This window comes from Cydia splendana, chromosome 16 (assembly GCF_910591565.1).
Source record: "Cydia splendana chromosome 16, ilCydSple1.2, whole genome shotgun sequence".
Lineage (NCBI taxonomy): Eukaryota > Metazoa > Arthropoda > Insecta > Lepidoptera > Tortricidae > Cydia > Cydia splendana.
In genome coordinates this window covers 15,747,943-15,758,649 of record NC_085975.1, presented here as the reverse complement: position 1 = coordinate 15,758,649, position 10,707 = coordinate 15,747,943, and the positions used below count along the sequence as shown (strand labels likewise).

General features: G+C 36.0%; 2 protein-coding genes across 2 annotated transcripts; one reads left to right on the top strand and one right to left on the bottom strand.

Moving 5' to 3' along the window:
- Positions 1–157: 157 nt before the first annotated feature.
- On the top strand, positions 158–1,863 carry LOC134798023 (uncharacterized). Its single transcript, XM_063770356.1, has 4 exons — positions 158–275; positions 906–1,072; positions 1,241–1,316; positions 1,738–1,863. The coding sequence occupies exons 2-4, from the start codon at positions 990–992 to the stop codon at positions 1,861–1,863; spliced, it is 285 nt and encodes a 94-aa protein (XP_063626426.1). The 5' UTR covers positions 158–275; positions 906–989.
- A 3,872-nt stretch (positions 1,864–5,735) lies between these two features.
- Positions 5,736–10,584, bottom strand: LOC134797918 (uncharacterized). Its single transcript, XM_063770261.1, has 4 exons — positions 8,817–10,584; positions 8,386–8,618; positions 7,627–7,693; positions 5,736–6,936 (listed from the first exon to the last, which is right to left on the bottom strand). Exons 1-4 carry the CDS (start codon positions 9,244–9,246, stop codon positions 5,804–5,806), a joined length of 1,863 nt encoding a protein of 620 aa, XP_063626331.1. The 5' UTR covers positions 9,247–10,584; the 3' UTR covers positions 5,736–5,803.
- Between the last annotated feature and the right edge of the window lie 123 nt (positions 10,585–10,707).

Sequence of the window (10,707 nt, the reverse complement as noted above, 5' to 3'; positions counted from 1 at the left end):
TGTAGGGAGGAAGCACTGCTTAGTGTCTAATTAAATAAAATAAAATCGTCAGTTTCCAGTAAGATGGAATAGAATAGAATATAAGGCCAGGATGGGTCAAAAACTTACTCCTAATTTTCACCCTGTTTAATATAATTCGGCATTGTTTTATTCATGTTTATTTTTAACAGGCTTCTTCGGACCCAGTACGCAACGATATAGCAAGGAGAGTAAACTCGGATAAAGGAACCAAAGCTTTCTACGGATTGTCTGAAGGCGTCGAAAGAATACGGAAGGTAGTAGAAGCAGTAAAATGATAATTGTACCTACATATTGTAGTTTTTTTCTATTGCAGGAGCAAATAGGGACTTGGACTATTTTACCTATAGTTCTACACTACACTTTTATTTAGTTTGGATATTTTTATGTTAGGTGCCTACCTATTTCTACTCAGAATCACGAGTTCTTTTGGTCCTAACAGGAGAAAATAATGTCTTAAGATTTTTATTTCCAATCCGTTACCATTTTTAGGGTTCCGTACCCAAAGGGTAAAACGGGACCCTATTACTAAGACTCCGCTGTCCATCCGTCCGTCTGTCACCAGGCTGTATCTCGTGATCTGTGATAGCTAGACAGCTGAAATTTTCACAGATGATGTATTTCTGTTGCCGCTATAACAACAAATACTAAAAATAGAATAAAATAAAGATTTAAGTGGGGCTCCCATACAACAAACGTGATTTTTGACCGAAGTTAAGCAACGTCGGGCAGGGTCAGTACTTGGATGGGTGACCGTTTTTATAGATAATGGTACGGAACCCTTCGTGTGTGAGTCCGACTCGCACTTGGCCGGTTTACACTTTGTTGGTATGAAATCATTAAAATATATGGAAATGTTGATAGATAATTTTTCTGTGATGTTCCAGGGTCTTTTCGCCTTCCACAGTGTGGTAGAGCCGGTGTATCGTCAGATCGACAGGACGTTCCAAGAGAAGGAGAAATGTGACCTGATGGAACTTGACTACATAGGTTACGCTGCCTTCCACGTGCCGGGCAGCAAGAAATCACCGTATTTAGAGCTGTTGAGAGTCACGTTAGTATTAAGTAGTTATAAAATATACTTTGTAGAATTTTGTCCTTTTTCTACTGACGAAATTATGCTTGCTGCTTCGCAGGGTTGAGGCCTCGCTTGTTTTGCTTGCTTTTTCGAGGCTGTTCAATCTGTGTGGACGGTCCCATTAACGAACTCTTATTTTGACAGTTTCAAACGGTTGCGAGAGGTGGGCATCAAATCCGCAGTAAACTTCCGCTATGAAGCGCGCAAGCCGTCATGCAAGGTGAATGCAACTGACCAATTTTTAGGGTTCCGTACCAAAAAGGTACAAAAGGATCCCTTATGGTGCGAGTGCGACTCGGTCCGTCAGTCTATCACATCGCTAAATATCGCGAGAACTACTACTTAAGCTATCGATTTGAAATTTGGAATAATCATGAACCCAACCCAAACATCGAGAGTATTATTTTTTAATTTAGTTTTTTCTTTACCAGCTGCTTAGCCGCTGAGAAGGCTATCTGATAAAGGATGACTCACGCTAGACCGTGCCCGGGCAGAGCCGGAACTTCCGGCGCTTCGTTTTCTATGGAAAGCACCACGTGATCACCGATCAGCCGTCATAGAAAATGACATGTCGGACGCCTCGGCCCGGACCCGGCCCGGTCTAGCGTGAGTCATCCTTCACACTATAACTTTGTTTTCAGGAATCAGTCGCAATGTTCAGCAGCGTGGGCATAACGGAGATGCGTCCCGTGTTGATATTCATGGCGTACGGCGTAGCGCTGAGCGTAGCCGTCACCGCGGCCGAGCTGCTCGTGTTCCATGCGTAAGAACCTGTTTATATGCGTAAGAACCCGTTATATGCGAAAGAACCCGTTTCTATGCGTAAGAACTAGGGCTTCCAATACCGGGATCCCGGGATCCCGAAATACCGGGATCCCGTCTTTTTAAACGTATTTTTCAATACCGGTGTTTTTAAATGCAATACCGGGATCCCGGTATTTTCAAAAACAAGGAAAATTTGCAGTATAAACCATTTATATCCGTTAGAATGGTCATATTCGGCTGTATTAAGGGGCTACCCGAAGTTTTCATCGATTTTTGGCAAGTTTTGAATCGTATCTCCTTTTTTACACTACAGATAGAATTATAAGACAAACGGTTATCGGTTCTTATCTCCGTTTTTGTCTACCGGATTTTGAAACAAATGAATACTTATTTTTAAATGAAATTTTTAAACATTGTCTAATAAAACAGTTATATCGTATCTAGTTTGCTGTGAAGGATCTGACATGTACGAAATCAACATATGTATTTGGGTTCGTCTTTGACGTTTCAAAAAACGTGTCGAGGTTTATATTTTAAACTAATTAACACAAATGTTATGGCCAGAAAACCAGTTTTTTAGCCTAAAATTGTTCAACTTTGATGCCAAATATCTCGAAGACAATGAACTTTGAAATAAATATGGGATACTATATTGCTTAAAGCCGTTGCTTTACGATAAGTAACAAAAACATTAGAAAACTAAGGGATTCAGATCGAAGGTTACTGGCGTAGGGGAGCCCCTTAAGAAGCTTACTACACGTCAGAGGCATCTAACTTGCATCTAGCCCTTATTTTATTATTGAAATAAGATCGTTGCCTGAACGTCAGATAAATATTTGGTGGTTGGTGATGGATGAATCCAGACAGTGAGATTAATATAGTTAGTTCTTAAAATTTTATCAAAAAATTTAAAGAAAAGAGCAAGGAACAAGGAACTGTAGTATAGTACCTTAGGCGGAAATTAGAAAAAAATTGGCTGGTGGGTTGTTGGACTAAAAATTTGACTGGTGAAGTCAACAAGTTGGATAAAATTATTGCCAATCTGGAGTGTGAAATTAAATTAATGCAGATGGCGACATTGATTGTTTATTGTTCTAAAAGCTTTTAGGACATATCTGGTGTTACAGTAACCCTTTTTAATTCCCCTTTTTAATAAAACTAAAAAAAAATTAAGCGATTCATATTCAATACCGGGATCCCGGGATCCCGGTATTGATGAAGACAGTTTCGGTATTAATACCGGTATTGTGAGAAGTCCGGTATTTGGAAGCCCTAGTAAGAACCCGTTTATATGAGTAAGAACCCGTTTATGTGCGTAAGAACCCATTTCCATGCGTAGGAACCCAATTCCATGCACAGTTTAGTCAAAGAAAAACCATTTCTAAAGCTGCGATCCATTTAAAAATGGTTTATGCCTCGTGCTCCTTCTCTTGTACCAGTTTCTTGCAATCGTCCAACTTTGCTTTGAACGGTGGTTCTACTTAAACCTTTCAGGGATAAAGTATTCAACGTCAACCGGGGTGAATAGGGATGGCGGGGGTGAATAGGGATAAAACCTGGAATATGATTTACCTGACAATTTCTTAAAAACTACCTACACAACAATTTGACAATACAATGAATCATAAAAAATCTACTATTATTTTCAATCTCATGATACAATTTTTGTACCTTAGTAGTTTTTAAGAAATTATGACGTTGACAAATGTCATTCCAGGTTTTATTCCTATTAACCCCCGCCATCCCTATTCACCCCGGTTGACGGTACCACCCCAGTTTTTTATTTGCCAAGAACCTATGACGAATAGAGTTAACAAAAGGTGATGTTGTTCGATGTACTTACCTACTCCTAATTGAAGCTTTTGTGGTGAATAATGAAGAAACACCAGTATAGTACTATCTTCTTTTTTATTAACTTAATAATTAAGTAGATACAAATACAAGTAACGTTTAGGTTTTCGGACATCTATACAAATATGTGCAGCCGCTTCGGCTGTAAGGTGCAGTCTAATGTAGGTACGCGGAACGGGGAGCCGTGACGAATGTGTGTGACGTCATGAACACTCATGACGTCACACACATTCGTCAGTCTTCGTACGAGAAATTATGTTATGTTGCGCCAACAGATGTTCTTTGTAAATTCGTGGAGTAAGTACTTCAGGTGCTGACAGAGACCAACGGTAAGGACCACTGCTCTGAAGTTTTAATAGTATTTTTTTTATATTTCAGGAACCGGTATCGTCTTCGTCAACAGCGACGGGCTGAAAGATTGGCTAGAATAATGTAATTTATTGATGGAAAATGTTTCAAGCTAGGTACCTACTTAAGATTACGTACCTATAATACCGGTAGGTACCCACCGTATAATAGTTTAAGTTTAAATTGTATCGATTTTAGAAACTCCTCATTTCAAATGTATTTTCTCATTGAGGATTTTGCTTGTGACAATTAACTTGTGTATAATAGGGTGGAGCGTCGTTGTATGGAAAAAAATAAAAATTTGATTATCAATGTGGAACCAGTACCAAAAGTTCCAGTTTGTCATGTAGATTATAGTGATTATATCAAGTTTTAAAATCAACACTACTTTTAGCCCTCTACTCAGCCGCTAAAGACATGTATAAAGGAAAATTTTCATCAATTATTAAAATATACTATTTCACTAATATGTGTACATTTTATTGAAATTATATGATACTTAATAAGCGTATAATAAGTTATTACCAAAATTTTAGTGCATTATTCAATATTTATGAAATAATATAATTTCAGAATTTCATATTAAACAGCAATTTCGTGCAAAACATGGAACATGCTACAGTGTAAAAAAATTATATGAGTTATTTTTTTTAGACATTCTTGTGTCAAAGTAACGATGTTATTGATTACGAAAAGTATCATTTTACTGCAAAAAAAGGGTTACTTATATGTTTAAATAAGCGTCAAATAGGGCCCTTCGGCGTCGCTTACGCCCTTTTTGGGTCATGTTCACACGTATGTTAGGCATATATATACTTATACTAGCATTCTTTTTATTATCTTATCATGTTCAAAATAGTTTTCACGGTTCTGTTATGGGTTTTAAACTCCAATTTGTGCACAATATCCGGGTTAAAGGGCATTTTCCATAAAACCCCTATATATTTACGTGGTTTTACCGTGTCATAAAAATATACGTTATAAACAAAAATAAGTATAGGAATCGAGTATATCTGTAAGAAAAAGATGTTATTTAATAAATAAAACTTGTTTAAAAAAAATAAGCATAAATTAAATTTATTAAAAATATACAATATATTGCTATATATAATCGAATAGTAGAGGGCTAAAAGTATATACCAATATTTTTTTAATTTTTTTTCCCTTAAATAATAAAAAAATATACATCCTTTTAGAGGGGTTCAATTGCTATATTCAAGAATTTTGGATTTCGTTCCACCCTAGTGTATAATGGCAGGCAACGTGTGTAGTGATATATTATAATGATATATACGAGTATTCAACTTCGAGTCAACAATTGGCGAGAGGTCGCACAGGACCGAGCAAAGTGGCGCTGTCTTGTGTCGGAGGCCAAGTCTCATTTTGGGTCGCTGAGCCAACGGAGCGAGTGATATCACCCACAGACTACAAAGAGATCAGACCGCCAACTCGGGAACAAAGACTATGTACGTTAGACAAGTATATTTTATCTGTACTCCTAGTCATGTATGACGTTTCTTTTTTTTAAATTTTGAATTGATGCGTAGCAAAGGACGTAACGTATACAGCCAACCTTGCGTGACCAGCCCCCCCCCGCCCCTCCTCCTTAGGAAATTAATACTTATAATTGATATAGTTCCCGGCATTTAAATTGAACACCGACTTATACAGTAAAATTGAGTCAGTGTTCAATTTAAATGCCGGGAACTACACTTGTCGCAATAATTTAAATAAAACACAATTTTATTTATTAAACGATTTATTCCTCAGTCTTTTCTTATATTTTAAAAAAGCTTTCTGCTGCATCGCAGGCAAAGTGCGGTTTTTTATCCGCACAATATCCGTTCCTTTTAATATTTTATTAATGTTATTGCACCAATTTGTAATCGAGAACTTTACTGTCACGGAAATAAAATATGACAAAATTTCACGGTGTGTGGTACATTTAAAGAAACTAAATGGATTGTTGAACAAAATTTTTTCCATAATTTTGGCCGTCAGATTTAATTCATGGGCTCGGTGTTCCAAGAATCCGTTTGTTTCTTTAATAATTGTACCGAAACACCGAACAGCACCTCTGGATGGGTAAGTAAGGCGTTTCGTGGCGGCATCATACTCTCTTTGATGAATCCATTTGTGGATTGCGCCTTCTTTAGTAGTAAGGCTTTTTCTGCAACTGTCACATTGATTATTATATTTCTGCATTGTTTTTGTTACCACCCATCCAGCAGTGTACGCTCGCGAATGGAGAACATTTAGTTGCTCCCGTTGGGCCTCTTCTACAGTATCTTCTACATCTCCTACTTTGGGATGACCCGGCTCGACCCTAGCAGTTTCACTATCTTCAAATAATGATTTTAAATTAATTATTTGGTCTGCCGAGTCATCCTCACAATTATAAGCGTCACCATGAAACTTTATCATTCTAGTAATCAATAATGATTTAAAGGTGTTCTTGAAACTGTGGCAGTTGGGGTCGTTGTTCCTATAATTATAGGCCCTGACTTGGCCAAAGAAGTTTTCAATTGGATCTGAATTGAAGAACCTTGGGCGCATTATTGTCATATTTTTGCTCTTAAAAAACTGCCACAGCTTCATGAATGTTTTTACCGTGGCAATAAAGTTTTTTAAGGAAGGCACGGATTTCGGATTTCCCTTGGAATCTACATATTTAATTTTTTCCAGTTTCTCGATGCTCTCCGGCCAAAATTCATGGTGCTTAGATTTTTCTGTCACTGCACAGCGTAGCTCTTTTCCTTTCTTTTGTGAATAGGTTGCTGATCCGTTGATGCTATCAAACAATTTATCAAAGAACAAAACTGTTTCAGCAGTGTTTCTTAATGTTTCACTCACAGGTCTGCCGTCCGCATAGTGAGCTAAAAACAAGAAAATGACCATATTTGTTTATTTTATGCATAATAGATTTGTGAAGTTCAAGTAGGTACTTTATCATCAATAGTATTCACTATCTATACCTATTGTTCTATCTTCATAAATTTCATTTCATTCCCTGCAGCACTTTATAGCAACAGACAGACAAATATTTTCGCATATAATATAAGTAGGGATTCGTGTTCTGAGTCTTCTCGGTCTACCGGATATTAATCTAGATATGTACCTATATACCGGGTGTGGCCTGTAATATGAGCAAAAAATTAAACTGTAGGCTGTACTCCTCATACTGACCAACATTTGTTCAGCGACTTTAAAAAATAACTTGTGGTTTGATTTCTAATACACTTTAAAGTTTATTCTAAGACGCAATGTATTGCGAATTTTGTTATGTTTAAGGCGTGACAAGCAACGTCTATCACAATGATATGGCGCGGCGATGGCGTCCATTGAAGATAATATTTATTTTGTATGAAAAATAGGGAGTCAAAATACTTCATAATTTTTAAAAGTTGTTGAACAAAAGTGTCACCGTTTAAGGAGTAGAGTCTATGTTTTAATTATTTGCTCATGTTACAGGCCACACCCAGTATAACTATATTTTTACTCTTGCATTCTACAAATGGGTACCTAACTATTTATGTTAGTGAAAAGGAGAAAAATTAATTACTTACAGAAGTTGGCTGTGTAAGATAGAGCCGAAGACAGTGTGTAACTAAATACTTTTACACAGTTCTTGACCTGAAAAGAAATATATATTTCAGTACTCAATATGTAATATATCGTTAATATATTAAAATACCAATAACCAAACTATATTTTAGCGGATAAAATGCAGCAATGTGAATGTAGTATAAATTACTTGAGTATTAGGATATAAAATCATTAAAATATTCCAACTGGTCATAACATTCTCAATGCATCTATAGGCTGATTATAAGGACGGAACCATTTACTACAGTACATAGGTAAAGCATATGCTAGTTGATTGTATAAGAAAATCTTTAGTTATACTAGATTTCACACATTGAGAGGGTATCGACTGTCAAGTGAGTCAGTGACGCCCTCATTATTGTGTTTTCTAATAAACCAATCCATTTGTCTATAATCCAGTAAGTGTAAGTATATATATTAAAATTGTAGCCCTATTGATTTCACCAACTTTTGTTCATTATAATCATTATTGTCTCATAGCTTTATTTTGCTACATCATCTAAATGGCAAATGGTGGCCACTTTTTTCCGTTCAAGTGATGAAGTCAAAAGTAAGTAACATATAAAACTATATCACAGATTAATTATTGTGGGATAAGTAGGACAACACTAATATATACTTATTTATACAGAAATTAATTGGTTTATTAGAAAACACAAACCCCCTAATGAGGGCGTCACTTGACGCTCTGCGCAGTCTTAGTAAAAATCGGCACCAACCTTCATCTTTTTAATTTTTTCAGGTATCACATGCTGGTCATTTAACTTATGCAGCATTCTTGTTTCCATATTATTGCAGTCCGTTTCGTATACATCCACGATGTCTCTCCATGTGGATAATTTTCCTTCAAAGGAAATGTCTTTATTCAAAAAATTATTTCTCAATCCTTTAATAAGATGAGGAGGGTCGAATATAACCATCAGTTTGACTTCGTTTATTGTTACTGTGCCATCTAAAAAAAACACAGAAAATTAAAAAAACACTTCAAATATCACACCTTTGAAATATCTTATTCTATTTTCGAGTTACAACTGTTTTACGATGGCTTTGCAATGATCTGCCCCGCGCTATGGTAAAAAAAATTAAGCCTTGAAGAATTATTTAACATACATCAATTCAAAGTGTTATTAAACCTATAAGTACTACTAACCTGGTTCCTGATTTGTCAGTAATTGGTCACGCGCTGTGTCAGCCTTCAGGCAATTTAGAGCCGCTTGGAAAGCTGACCCTTGGTCGCAAATAAGGGATATCGGCTTTAACCCGCATCCTACAACCGCTGTGATAATATCCACGAGTATACTTTTTAATTCTGTGCCTTTAGTAGCGCCTTGGCAAAAATAAAAGGCTATTGGCTGCTGCCACTTGTGGACAGCTCCTCTCAACATAAACACGAGGGCATGATCAGCGAAATCATTTTTTCTCTCGCCAAGCTCTACTAACCCATTAATTTTATCTTTGTTTTTGTCATAAGACAAGCCAGCCTCTAAAGACATTTCGTCAAATATGACTGAACACAGTTTTTTTTTGTAGCTCCATTTTTCGGTCTGAAATTTAAATACATAGATAAGCGTTAAAAACATTTAACTAAATGTATATATATAAATAAAACTAAATTATATCTAAGATCCCTTAATAAATCTAAAATTCAACACAATATGAAACTACTAAATAAACCGCCAGTGAAAAGGTACCTATCACACTTGCTGCGTTCAATTTCGATGGACAGCCAAGAATGACTCACAGCGCGGGTCAAGGTCCCTTTTAAATTACAATTATTACTAGTGGCTCTGTGAGCTGTAGACCTCGCGAGCAGAGCTTGAAATAACATGGTGCTAAGAGCTTTAAATACACCGTGTTTTTTTTTATTTCCGTTAATTTCAAGGGTGCATTCCTGAGCTTAAATCAAGTAACTTTCTCAAAGACACCGATGTTCTAATTAAGTCCATTTCGGAGATAATCCATAATTTATTTTTTTACTATAAGGCCTCTACAAGCGTGTACACTTGCCTTAGGGCCGGCTTACATATTGATTAGTGTTTAGAATGAGTTCATACATTTGCTACTAAACTTAAGTACAATCTCGGTCGATTGAGGTACGAAATGACATTGATATGTCACAGATTTCAATTGTTTGGTTGAGTTAAATGTAATGCCCGTGTTACAACAACGCTATATGCTACATTTAATTACTTTTTAAACAAAAAAAAAAACAAAAAAGAAAACAAAAAAAAAAATTTTTTTTTGAAAATTAACTATGCCATTTAGTTCTTATAAACGTACTTAACTATACCCCGAAGTTAACGGAATTCAATAAAAACACGGTGTATAGTAAATTAAAGAAAAACAATACGAAATTTATGTGTAAAAAAATACAAAAAGTTATAATATCCCAGCATACAATTACTGGGGATCGAACCCAGACCCTCTGTACAAACAGAAAAAGCGAACGTTTACAAACTGAGCCAAATAGTTCTTAGATGGGTTGACGAAATTTAGCTACTCCTTCTCAAATTAAAATTAGTTAAAATTAAATATCTAAATACCGACTAAACCAGCGATAATTTTTTTCTGCATTTTTTGCTATTAACTCTGTAAACATGTTTCAAAAAGAAAAAAGTCTTATGATATCGATACGACTATTTGTTTAGGCGCCAGGTATCACGACTCCGCCATTTTTAAAAATTTCTAAAAACCGGATTGACAAAAAAAATGTATTTAGTCATAAAATTCGGTCACAAAATTTCACGAGAATCGGTTAAGAATTGCGACCTGTAGAGGAGAACATCCGGACATACGAAAGCAAAATGCCCGAGTCAAAACGTAGACCTTCGCTTCGCTTCGGTCAACAATGAAACTCTATAATTTTCAACAAAATGAAAACAATATTCCTTTTATTAAAATATATTTAAAACCGGGTCCAACGCGATTTTTTTTTACTAGGACATCAGTTAGCTGCGACCACGACCACTGAAACCTGTGTCGAAACGTCGGAAATTAAGGTTACACAATAAATTCGCGTAAGACCAGGTCTTAACTGTTTT